General features: G+C 35.6%; 1 protein-coding gene across 1 annotated transcript in view; it reads right to left on the bottom strand.

Moving 5' to 3' along the window:
* The window catches only part of LOC150105008 (protein Obscurin-like), a 790,953-nt gene that overhangs the window by 431,827 nt on the left and 346,062 nt on the right, over window positions 1–13,064 (bottom strand). The window contains exons 35-36 of the mRNA XM_090395103.1: window positions 12,479–12,602; window positions 910–1,088 (exon numbers count right to left, since the gene is read on the bottom strand). Of these exons, the coding sequence (XP_090251229.1) occupies window positions 910–1,088; window positions 12,479–12,602 (303 nt within the window). The remainder of the gene's footprint in view (window positions 1–909; window positions 1,089–12,478; window positions 12,603–13,064) is intronic.

The following is a 13,064-nucleotide window of genomic DNA, read 5'->3' as shown; positions in this document are numbered from 1 at the left end:
TATGAACAGTTCTGTTCAGTGGTATGGTGAGCCTGTTACTGAGTGGAACCACTGCTGAGTAGGATGATCCTTCAGTCACTCATTGGGAATGGTTTGGAGGATTGCCTACTTTTTAGCAAAGTGCTCTACTTAAACAATGCCTGGTCTCTGAGGAGAACCAACCAGTTCGAAACAGCTGTCAGGCCGTTGAAACCTTATCAAAATAGACTAATCAAAGAAGAATATACTGTATAGACACTCAGGTGGTGCCTGTGTCTTCTATTAGTCTGCACAAAGGCAACTTGTAAATGCCAGAGAGTGTATTCTGGTAAGCTCTCTGGTCAACTGACTTTATGAAACTTTCATAGTTTCTACATTTGGCTTTGAAATAATGCTGGATTTAATATCCACTTTACTTATATAATTGATCTATAATTGCTAAATTCTGTCTTATTTCCTTTCTTATATAATGTCACTAATATCGATTTCACTCATTCCTCTGCATTCTTCCTTCCTTCCATACCATAATACATTGTTGGTGCATTTCTATAACCATACTTTCACCACCATATTTAATTATTTCTCCAGTGGTGTTATCATTACCAGGACTCTTGTTGTGTATTCTCAGCTGGAGAATAATCCTGCTTCTGCTTACTCTACCAGGCTAGAGCTTGGATGGGGTCCAAAAGTATAACAACTTAAAGGAGCATAGTCTAGCCCATGGATTCTGGTCACTTGCTGAGTGAGATATGTGTCCAGAAGTTCTGTATCCCTACTGCATGCTTTATTCTATAAATTTTCCCAATATTCCCTACCACAAACACTGAATTTTACGACGATTGATTTAAAATTAATGTGTCTAACTCAAATTATATAAACAAATATTATATATTTGTTAAAATATATATAATAAAGTAGCAGAAAGACCACCTTTTACAGTGAGACAAGCAGAATCAGTTTCTTCTCCTTTACTGTTTGTTGCTTTGCACATATATTTTCCATCATGATCTATAGTTAAGTCCCGTATAGTTAGAGTATAGCATTTTTCTTCTTCTAAAGCAGTGATTTTAATTTTACTGCCAGCAGCTAATTCTTTTCCATCTTTATACCTTAAAAATTAAATGAAACAGTCAAATAAATAAAAAGAAATATATTTTAAAACTATTCTTAATTTAATTCCATATATACTGATTGCACAACAATCACTGAAAGACAATAATAATTCATGCAGAAATTAATAAAAAAATATATAAATTATTATATTTACAATTACATTTAAAATGCCAGCCTAGTTGGCTGAGTGGTTAGAGTATCCACTCTCCAGCAAAAGGCTGTGAGTTTGAATCCTGCCATGGGCATGGATGTTTGTGATTGTCTGTGAAAATACTAGTGGTTGTGGTTGGCAGTAGATGGCATTGGTGTAGATGATAATGGTAGTTGCAGTTTGCTGTAGTTGGTGGATTGAATGAGTTGTAGAGTAGGTGCCCGCAGTAATTTTTTTGCTAGCCTGGCTGGCCAAGTGGTTAGTGTATCTGCTCTCTCCAGCTAAAAGGCTACAGGTTCAAATCCTACCATGGACATGGATGTTTGTGATTGTGAAAATACTAAGTGATGGTCAGCAGTAGATGCCACTGGTGTAGATGATGAAATAAAATATGTGATCCCAATTGGGAAACATATTTTTGCCTTTTATTAACACTTTTTATTCAAACTAACCTGACTACAGAAAATCAGAGAACCTACTACAGCTCATGCTGAATGTTAAGTCAACTACTGACTGGAAACTGAAATCATCATTTTTAAGAAATATTTTCAAAGATCTTCATCTTGGTAACCAAACTACAGTGCAATCTTGAATTATAAAGATTATCTTCAACCAACAGGCTGCATGTTCAAATCCCACTGTGGGCATGGATGTATGTGATTGTCTTTATGTCGTACATGAATTTCATCACCCATTGTGAGACCAATGTCCTGCTTATTGGAGACCTGAAGTAGCTTAAAAAGAGTTGTATGTTTGGTATCTGGAGTAGAGTTACCAGACTATTTAAAAATGAATAAAATTACAAAAAAAAATTATAAAAATTAATAAAAGTAGAAAAAATCCTTACTCCACCCACAGTACTAATGCACTATAGGTCTACAGCCTTTCGTTGGGTTGAAGTTACATAAAAAAAAAAATCCAAACTAATTAGAATAGTGAAAGTGTTGTAGAGAATATGGTGGAAGGAGTGAAGGAGACAGTGGATGAAATATGAATGAGAGTATGAAAGAAGTGGCTGAATGCAATGTGGATGAAGAGACAAGGTGAAAGTCAGGACAGAAATAGCATGTTTACATGGAATCTTTCGCAGGGCAAAACAGGAACTTGAGAGATGATTAACATGTACCCTGGTTGGAGAGAGAGAGAGAGAGAGAGAGAATGAAAGAAAATTTGAATGGAAAAAGCATGAAAGAGCAAGGAACTGGGAGTAAGAAGAAGGTAATGTACAAAGATTCATTGATAAGAGGTGTACTTTATGAGAATGTGATCAAAGCATGTGCAAAAAATGCAAAGATCAACGATGATAATAAAGCTATCGGTTTACAGAATTGGAGAAGTGAAAGAATTAATTGTTTTAGCAGATAAAAATTATTTGAAAGATGAGAAATATGAAGATATCAAAAAGTTGCTGATAGAAGCAAAAAAAAAAAGAGTGAGAAAGTAAAGATGAGTCTGCTGCCTTGGTATGATAGCACTGAATTGAGAAGGTCATGATTACTAATAAGTTAATTAAAAAGATTGTGCAGGAGGAATCGTGTGCAGTTTATAAACGTGTGGCATGAATCTGATGGATGAAAGGACTTGTACATGTCAGATGGACAGCATTCGAATGGTTGTTTAGTGCAATGATTCTCAAACTTTTTCAGACTGTGCCACACTTCGCAATGCAAATTTCTGTCGTGGCACACCAGTATTAATGCTGGACTTATGCACACACACACACACACACACACACCATTTAAATTATTATTATTATTATTATTATTCAGGCCTCCATGGAGTCAAAAGATTAATTATATATGCTTCTAGGTCAAGCTTTCATGCCACACAACTAAAGCAATCAAGTTAACTCAATTAGCCGGTGCAATCATTTTCATATTACTGGTGGTTCATTGATGGCACTTTAGTCAAGAATTTACAGCAAAATAAAATAAAATAAAATAATATTGGCCTAGCGGAAATTTTTAAACAAATATAATTGAATAAATAGGCAAAAGTATAATTTAGATGAAAATATCTTTTGTGTCCCTGTAGTGGAACACATAAAAAATATTTTCACTTGTATTTTTTAGTGGAACACCACTGGTTCTCTTGCAGCACACAATCTTAGAAACACTGGTTTAGTGAGAGGTAGAATTGCAAAATCAGGGAAACTAGAAGTACTACAGGAGGAAATATGATTGATATTGATATTGGATTAGCCACTCCTGGGACAAATGCATGTGTGTGTGTGTGTGTGTGTGTGTGTGTGTGTGTGTGTGTGTGTGTGTGTGTGTGTGTACAGAAATGATTATGCAATGCCAAATACAATTTCACAAGTTTTAAATTTGAATGGGTTGGTAATGACATGGCACTTTATACATGCATTTCCACATGGAGATGTGGAAATGCATGTACATGAATGCTAGAAACATAATTAATAAATAAAGAAGAGGAGTTTTTGACATTGGTCAGCCCAACTTCGACCAAAATTATCTTTTCTTCAAATCAAGAGGTGATTGCAGCTGTAGAGGGGTATTTTGCATATCTTACTGAGAACCACTACAAGGATGGGATAATTGCTCACTGAATCATCTCTGGAATAAATGTATTAGTCTTAAGGGAGATTTAGTTGAAAAATAAAAATAATTTTAAAATTATAAATTCGTTTTTTCATTGTTAGGCTGAGAACGTTTCAGATCACCCTTGTATATTGCTCGTTGGTTCATTGGCCTATAGTTCAGAGGATTCCATGGGAAGATGTGGATTTCATGCATTGGGATATTAGCAAAATGAATGCAGGCTGAGCAATTATTATGGGGAACGTCAACTATCACAACATATACTGTAGTGAAAAGAGAGAGAGGGCATGGGAAGACAAAAGTGGAATTTATACAGTTGCTAAAGGATAATTACCTGAAAGAGCATGCCATGGAGAAGACGAGGGATTTGGGACTGCCTGATCTGGTAACATCATCAGAAGATGTACCCATAACCAAGAAACTCTTCTCCAATCATTGAGAGTGAACGTGCAGTCTTCCCCTGGAAGACTGCTGAATATGTGGAATACTCTGTCAAGAAAGAGTTTATGTTGAACTACAAAGCTGGTAATTATGACAGACATAGGAGGTTTGGAATGCAAAGGCTTAAGAAACTACAGAGAGAGAGAGAGAGAATGTGAATAGTGAATAGTGAATGGGAAAGGTGATAGATGTTGTAAGATTTTTCACTTTGTTATACTATAAATTAAAGATGCCAATAAATTATATTCTTGGTTTAATCCTTATCCAAGTGTAAGCAAACAAAGTTTACACATGAAGTATCATGTATAAATCATAGTATTATACACACCCAAAAGGATGTGTGCTTTTTACACTATGGGATACTAAGGCAATTAATGTGAAGTCATTAGTCTCTATATACAAGTAGTCCAGTCATGAAGATTCTCCATGTGTAAACTTTGCTTATACTTGGATAGAGGATGAAACCAAGAATATAATTTCTTGACACCTTTAATTTTTAGTGTATAAGAAATGCTTGGGAATTGTTTGAAAGAAGCAGTATAAGATTGTATACTTAAGGTCAGAAATTTAAATCAAGTGGGGCTTAAGTAGATGAGTAGCATTATAAAACAAGAGCTGAAAAAAAAAAAAAAAAAAGAAAGAAAGAAAGAAAACAGTGAGAAGAAAAAGATCAGCATACTGATGAGCAGTACAGATAGCATGCAAGTAGGGTGCTAGTATGATAAGAATGGCTAAATTATATTATGATGAGAAAATTACCTAAGCAGACCAGATACATCCAAAAGAGTTTTTTGCTATGTAGCAAGTAAGAGGAAGAATAACTTTAATCAATAATGATAGAAGTAAAAAAATAGTTGAATTGCTAAGTCAGTGCTTTGCAAAGATGTATCATCCAAGTGGAGATTTTGCAGATGCTGGGGGTGCTCAGCATACTAAAAAATATCAATGTGAATACAGCAGTGGGATTGCATCGCATGTCAACTTGTGTTCTATGAGAAAGCACAAGAGGCTCTGACAGAGGTTTGTTTTAATCTAAGTCTCAGCTCTGGCAAGGTTCCAGTTCCAAGGGAGTAGAAAGAGGGTAAGATAGTTCTATTACATAAAGGTAGTTCTTAGACAGAAATAGCAAATCATGGAAATCACAGGCCAGATATCTGAGAAGTGGTGATTAAAATATTGGAAAATAAATTAAAGATGCCAAGAAATTATATTCTTGGTTTCATCCTTTATCCATATGTAAACAAACAAAGTTTGCATGTGAGATCACTTCTTCAACAAGTATTAGAAAAATTGGTTAAAGGTAAAATCCAGGAATGGGTTAATAGGAATACTTATGCAGTGGGCAGCATGGCTTTGTAAAAGGTCGTGCTGACATAGTAATTTATTCACATTTTATAATAGAGTGAAAGCAAAATTAGATGAGGGAAACAGCTATACCATGATAGTGTAGGGAGGAAAACTAAAGTCCTCAGGTAGGATAGTGGCAGGTTTGACCTCTTATAGGTATAAGATACTTGGGAGATGTGAGAGATATATTGCAGAGTCCAATATAGTCTAAGGGAATAATGGTAGGTGTAGGAATAGTGATGATGCACTGATAATTCCCTATATAAATACAAGAGTATCAGGAACAAAGGTAATTAGTACAGCAAAAGCTTGTTGGAATCAATGAAATGTGTGGTTGACAGAAGAAAATGTCTTGAGATGAATAGCCATTATGGCCTGAAATCAGCCATAATGATTGCCATTTTCCAATTTGATTGGCTAATTTATTTATACATTTCATGATTGCTACTGTCCATATTACCAGATCTATAGTACCACCCAACTAAATATTATTATTATTATTATTATTATTATTATTATTAAGAGAGACCTCCAGAGAGTCAGAGACTCATCGAGGGAGGCCACATACTACACACACACACACCAGCTATCATGCTTATTCTTGAATTCATTCACACTGCTTGCACTCACAGCATCCAATGGCAATCCATTCCAATCATGCACCACCCTCTGAGAGAAAAAACTAGCCCTCACACCCTTCTTGGGCCTTCATTCTTAGCTTCCAAAGATACCCTCTTGTCCTTTCCCCACCCTCCATAAATTGAAAAATTCCATCAACTGAAATCCTGTATGACCCTTTCAGAAGTTTGTGAGTCTCAATCATATCACCCTTCTGTTTCTGCAATCTACAAATTCTCAATCTGTCTTCATAATCAGTATTCCACAATCCTGATATCATTTTTAACGCGCTCCTTTGTACTCTCTCCAATATATCAGAATCACAACGGAAACCAGGAGATTAGACCTGGGAGATTTCCACTATCCCCCATCTAATTACATCTTTACCTCATATGGGCATAACTCTTTTCCTGTCATCAGCGTTCCACCTCCATTTTTACCCTTTCTATCTTCACAAAAAAAAATACTCTTTCCTTCTGTAATCTCGTCAGGATATCATCCAACCATGTCCCACTTATTCCGACAACCTTTGGATGTATGAAGTCAGTCAATGGAATGATTTCATTTCCCTTGTTTGTGATACTTCTAGCATTCATATACAAACATAAGCTCATTCCTGGATCTATAACAAGTTTCACTGATACCACTTATTAGATGTGACTTCGTTCTTTCTTCAAGCCATTTCTTTTTCTCCTTACTTATCCCAGAACCTTCTTCAACTCCTTAACCTCCTTTTTTTGAAGTGGAACAATATTACCCTATTTTTACTCCTTTGAGATATCTTCTGTCACTGCTCATCTTACTTTTTTTTTTTTTTTTTGCAGTTGCACACTCTTTAACTGATTAAGATCAAAAAATGAATTTTCTGTATATGTTTACTCTGATTGGACACTCTCTAGTTTGGGATATTAGCCAAAATTAGAGAATGCTCAATAAACACATTTCACAGAATGTAGTAAGAAGTTGAGCATTCTCAAATTTTGGCTGATATCCCAAACTAGAGAGTGTCCAATCAGAGTAAACATATACAGAAAACTCATTTTTTGATCTTAATCAGTTAAAGAGTGTGCAACTGCAAAAAAAAGTACGATGAGCAATGACAGAAGAATCAATACTAATTTTTTTGTTATGCTATGTTTTGCAGATTGAAGTTGACAATAAACAATATTAGGCTTGGAAATGAAAGGACACGTTTGTGACAAAGATCTGATTTTTTTTTTTTTTCCAGCATATCATTTACTTCTCTTTAGCTACTTATTTTGTTTAAGACAGTGTTTCTCAAAGTGTGGTATGCATATTCCCAGGGATACGTGAAAGGTCTTCAGGGAGTATATGGCAATTTTCAGCTATGCATCATTAATGCATGGAATTGTTATTAAGAAAAAAATAATTATTTTAAACGTATATATTTCTCTATAAATTATATATTATGTATGAATTCTCCTACTCAAATTGTGATAACTGCTTCATTTGAATAGTTTGCAAATTCGCAGGCAATCATTCATGAATCTTCTTATATGAATGTACATTGTGAGACTGAAATGACAGCGAAGAGCATATGATAGCGACTGATAAAAAAGTAATTATATGAATCAATTTTGTTATATTAAAAATAAGGCATTTTTTTTGTTTACATATACATCTAAATTCAAATAAAATAGACATTTACAACAAAATATATTTTTTTATTTTATTTATTTGTTTATTATTATTAACATTATTTTGGTAAGGGGGTACTTGTTAATAATGAAAATTTAGGAAGGGGTACACAGATATCTGAAGTTTGAGAAACACTGGTTTAAGGTAAGGTGAAACTGGAAGGGATAAGGAGTGTGTAGCGACAAATTAGTTACTAAGCTACACCGAGAGAAAACTTAACCATTCTCTCTCTCTTGAATTGCATTGCCACATATTCTGCAATATCCTGCTGACTCCATCAACAATACTGAATTCTCTAGATATGCAGCTAAATCAAAGTTCTCATACTGAACTTAAATAATAACCTCACCAAAACTGCACAAAAGAATATGAGTAATGAAATGAACAGCAGATTTTTTGAATGATGAGTTGTGACCAAATGGAATCCATTACCAGAATGGATAGTGAATGTTGCAACAGTGAATATCTTCAAGTAAAGGTATGATAAGTATTGTGGCAAACGAGTGTCTGGCCTTCCAAGTTGAGTCGTCTGACTTCATGAAAGCCTTAAACAACAACAATAATAATAGTGCAATTCATAGTCATAGACTAAAATGTGTGACATGTTTCCTTGTAGTTTCTCAGGCATACATAAACAGTACACATCTCAATGAGAAATCTTCATACATTGCCGCCACTCACTGCACAAAACTCATAAGGCATACAATAGTAGTTTACCTATAGCAGATGGCTTGCTCAAGTGAATTTTCTTCAGAATAGCATTGTGGCTAAGGGCCCATTGCTCAAGATTTTTTGGTAATTCACATGCAGATAGACTTAGGTCTTGGTGGTTATTCACAACAGTGTTTCACAGTATAAACAGCACTAAGATAAAAATATATTTAATTTATTACATATACTATGTTTCAGTGGTTTTCTACCCAGCATTGTCAGAGCACAACTGTGGCAAACATTCAACTAGACAGTTGCAGAAACAATTCCAACTGTAACTGGAAAGAACTAATGTCTTAACAAGGCAAATAAAAATGAAGTTAATTCAGAGAAGTCAGACTAAATGTGGTCGTAGAATGACAGTCTTCCATATCTTTGGCAAGTGAATGCAGCCATACTTGTTGAGGTTGGCAGTGCTTCATAGCTGATTTCAATTCTAAAAATAGCTCTCAGACCTATAGCAACCTATAGCAATGTTAAAGGATTATCTGCAGCATGATCTGCCGGTCCCAACAATTGCCATGCAGATGATTGCAGATGTAATTTTTCTGATCTTCAAGGCAGATGTTAACAGATGCTCTGCCAATTAAATTAAAGATACCAAGAAATTATATACTTGGCTTAATCCTTTATCCAAGTGTAAGCAAGCAAACAAAGTTTGCACCTGAAGTATGTTCAGGACTGGGGCAACTCGTATAAGGAAGCTAAGACTTCACATCACTTGCCTTAGTATCCCATAATGCAAAGCACATCTCCTAGTGGACATCTATAATGCATTATGGGAGGGGTCACCTACACAGACCGGTTTCCCTGTTTAAGTGCAGGATTACCTCTCCAAAACTCATGTGATCACTCATATCACCCAACAATAAATGACCTGAACGATCAGTGTACTCAGCAGTGGCTCTGCTCAGTGACAGGCTCCCTTACCACCAAGCAGAATTGCTCATATTCCAGAGCATCAGCCAAGGAAGCCCTAATACAGGCCACCCAACGAATCCGAATCCATGGATGCTCAAAAGCTCCCTAAGGCAAAAACCTTAAGGGAGCAAAAACTCTGCTCCCCCAGAATCAAATCCAACCGGTTTCAACCTTTATTAAAGTCACATCAGTGGGAGCCAGACCCAGAGGTGATACTAAGGTTGGTTGAAGTAATGCAGAAGTCATGATTTTATATACGAGTTGTCAAAAGGTACACCTTATTATTAAATTACTCTGGATTAGAGAAAGATGTTGGAAGTTTTTTCACTTGGTTATACTATAAACTAAAGATACCAAGAAATTATATACTTGGCTTAATCCTTTATCCAAGTGTAAGGCAAACAAAGTTTGCACCTGAAGTATTTTCAGGACTGGGGAAACTCATATAAAGAAGCTAAGACTTCACATCACCTGCATTAGTATCACATAATGCAAAGCACATCTCCTTGCCAACATGCATTATAGAAGGGTCACTACCCAGACCGGTTTCGACCTTTATTGAGGTCTCTTCAGCAGGAGCCAGACCCAGAAGTGATACTAAGGTTGAAGTAATGAAGAAGTCATATTTTTATATTCGAGCTGCCAAAAGATGTCACACCTTATTATTAAATTACTCTGGATTATCCTGAAAATACTTCAGGCACAAACTTTGTTTGCTTACACTTGGATAAAGGTTTAAGCCAAGTATATAATTTCTTGGTATCTTTAATTTATAGTATGACTAAGTGAAAAAACTTCCAACATCTTTCTCTAATCCAAAAGGTGTCATGCCAAAAGGAGTGACAGATTTTGGCAACTCATATATGAAAATATGACTTCTGCATCAACCTTACTTTACATTACTCTACATTAACATCAACCTCTGGGGAGTCAGACCCAGAGGTGTTACTTTCAACCTTAGTAACACCTCTGGGTCTGACTCCCACTGATGTGCTTTTTGCACAGAAGTGGTTGCTTTCCCTGGGAGGGATATGAGCTTTGCTCTCTCAGGTTTCTTTTGAATCCAGTTCCTGGTGAGGGGAGGAGCTTAGATTTCGGGGGGGGGGGGGGGGGGGTTTGCTCTGAGAGAGAGCATTTTGAGTCTCCGGGAAAGGTGTTTTTTGGCATAGCCTGTTAGGGGCCTTGTCGGCAGATGCTCTTCCTTAGAAATTGAGCAGCTCTGCTCGGTGGTGGGGTGAGCCTGTCACTGAGTGGAGCCAATGCTGAGTTGGATGATCTTTCAGTCACTTGTGGGGAGTGTTCTTGGGGATCGCCTAATTTTTAGAGCCCGCTTTACTTATGCATTGCACAGAAGTGGTTGTTTTCCCTGAGATGTGAGAGGCTCTGCTTTGGGGTAGGTTTTTGCCTGTCTCTGAGTGGGGCCATCGCTGAGATTATGGCTCTGCTTGGTGGTGGGGTGAGAACTTTAGCTATATTTTCTGATGTACCCTAAGAGATAGGAATGGTTTTGTTGGGAGAGATGTGGAGTGCATGTAGAATTTTATCTATTTTATAAGGGTTGTAGCCATTTGATAAAAAAAAAAAAAATGTTGGGAAGGTACTTGAGCTCAATTTCAATGACCATGTTATTTGAATAAACAGCCCTGACTTTGTGTGTAAGTGTTTTGTGGAAATGCCATACTATTGGGATGGCATTTCCGAACAGAAATCCCTTTTAAACCACATTTCCCCTTTGACAGTATCTGAATTATTCAGATTCATCATTTATTTTGGTTATTTTTCATGAAAAGGAAAAAAATACAAACAGCTAGATAGGACTGCAGTAGGTTTCCCTCTTTTCTTTCTCCCACTAGCCAGTTTCTATACAGAATATTTTGATTATTTCCTTAGGAGCGATATAGCTTTGTGGCCTAGGCACATTAGATACATTTTTAGAACATCCAAAAATATGCTTCACAATAGAAAAAAAAAAAGTACTATCTCCCTTTTCTAGACACACTAGTAACACTACAACTACCAAATGAGTGACTGTTTTTTTTGTTTGTTTACAGAAAACCCACACATATGGAGGTTATTTACATAAGCAATCATACCACTATCACCCAGCCCAACAGTATGACATCTTCAAAAAAAACTTACACACAAAGCCAAAGCTATCTGTTCAAATAACACAGCCTTTGAAACTGAGCTTGGGTACTTTCCCAACACATTTTTAACCAACGGCTATAATCCTTATAAAATAGATGAAATACTGCATGTCCCCCCCCTTCATCCCTCCTGCAACCAACATACAAGATCATAGCAAAAGTATTTACATCTCTTATATTCAGGATACATTAGAAAAGCAAATCTAAAGTTCTTCACAAATATAATGTCAATGCTAATTTCAAACCACTCATTCAGCTAGCTACCTTCATCCATTCTCCTTAAGAGAGAAGATGAAGATAGCTAGCCAGAATCTTTCATCTTCAATCATCAATATAGCAAGTGTAGAGACTGGCAGACCATGCTCTGGGTATTCTTTCACACATCGTTAAATGGAAGAAGACAGATATGCTGCATAGAAGTTGCCAGGTCCATGAGACTATTTTTAAAATCAGAATCAGCTATGAAGCGAATTCAGAATTGATTAAGTTTCTACTAAACCATGTTATTTGCCCATGACAGGCCACTGAGCCTAAAATGTTAAGATGAAATGAAGATTACATTTAATATCAATATCCCTGATGATTCTCTGTGATAGGAATGAAATATGGGAATGATTAAACTTGTGTTTAATTATTGTTCTGCGCTGTATTCATTCCATTTAACCTAACAACGAGAATATCAATATCTTTCTCTCTCTCTCCATACAATAAATTTGTTTCATTTGTTCAGCTTTTTTTCCCTACATTCATTCAGTTTTTTCTACACTCTGTGTTACATGTTATAAAAATATTTAGTTTTACATTAAAATATTTAAAAATTCAACCATTACCATGTAATTACAGGTGATGGAATTCCAGATACCTTTACTTCCATCTGTGCAGCATCTTTAACCACTGCAATCTGGTCTTTTAGACGGCGAATAAATTTCGGAGGCTCATGATTGCTAGTATCCTCTGTAAGGAAAAACCTATGCTATAAGAGACAGTTAAAAAGTGCAATTTATTTTTAAAATTGTCATAATGAATCTAAGCCAGAATTTCTCTAATAGTTTTATTTTTTTAAATAATAATTATGGTTTATGAAGTTTTTATAAAAATTCCCAATCAGAGCCAAGAGATGTATTCATTCCAATTGTTATATTTAATACATGTAATACATTGATAACATTGTGCAATATACACAATGAATACAGCAGCACAACATGGTGGAATCAGCAGTAAAGTGTTGATGATGGCAATATATCACTTGTTATATTGAACTTATCAATTACAAATTAAATATATAAATGATAATTCAAATTAATTATTTATTATTATTATTAATGAAAAGAATCCAGGAATGTATTAGCAGAGCTAATCTCAGGTGGTATGATTACTTAAGCAGAATGGGAGAGGAAAGATTAGCAAAACAAGTGT

The sequence above is a fragment of the Typopeltis vanoorti genome, chromosome 7 (genome assembly GCF_054136105.1).
Source record: "Typopeltis vanoorti isolate ZY-2024b chromosome 7, IOZ_Tvanoo_1.0, whole genome shotgun sequence".
NCBI classification, from domain to species: Eukaryota; Metazoa; Arthropoda; class Arachnida; order Uropygi; family Thelyphonidae; genus Typopeltis; species Typopeltis vanoorti.
Note: the sequence above shows the minus strand (reverse complement) of the source record. Positions and strands in the feature narration are given on the sequence as shown.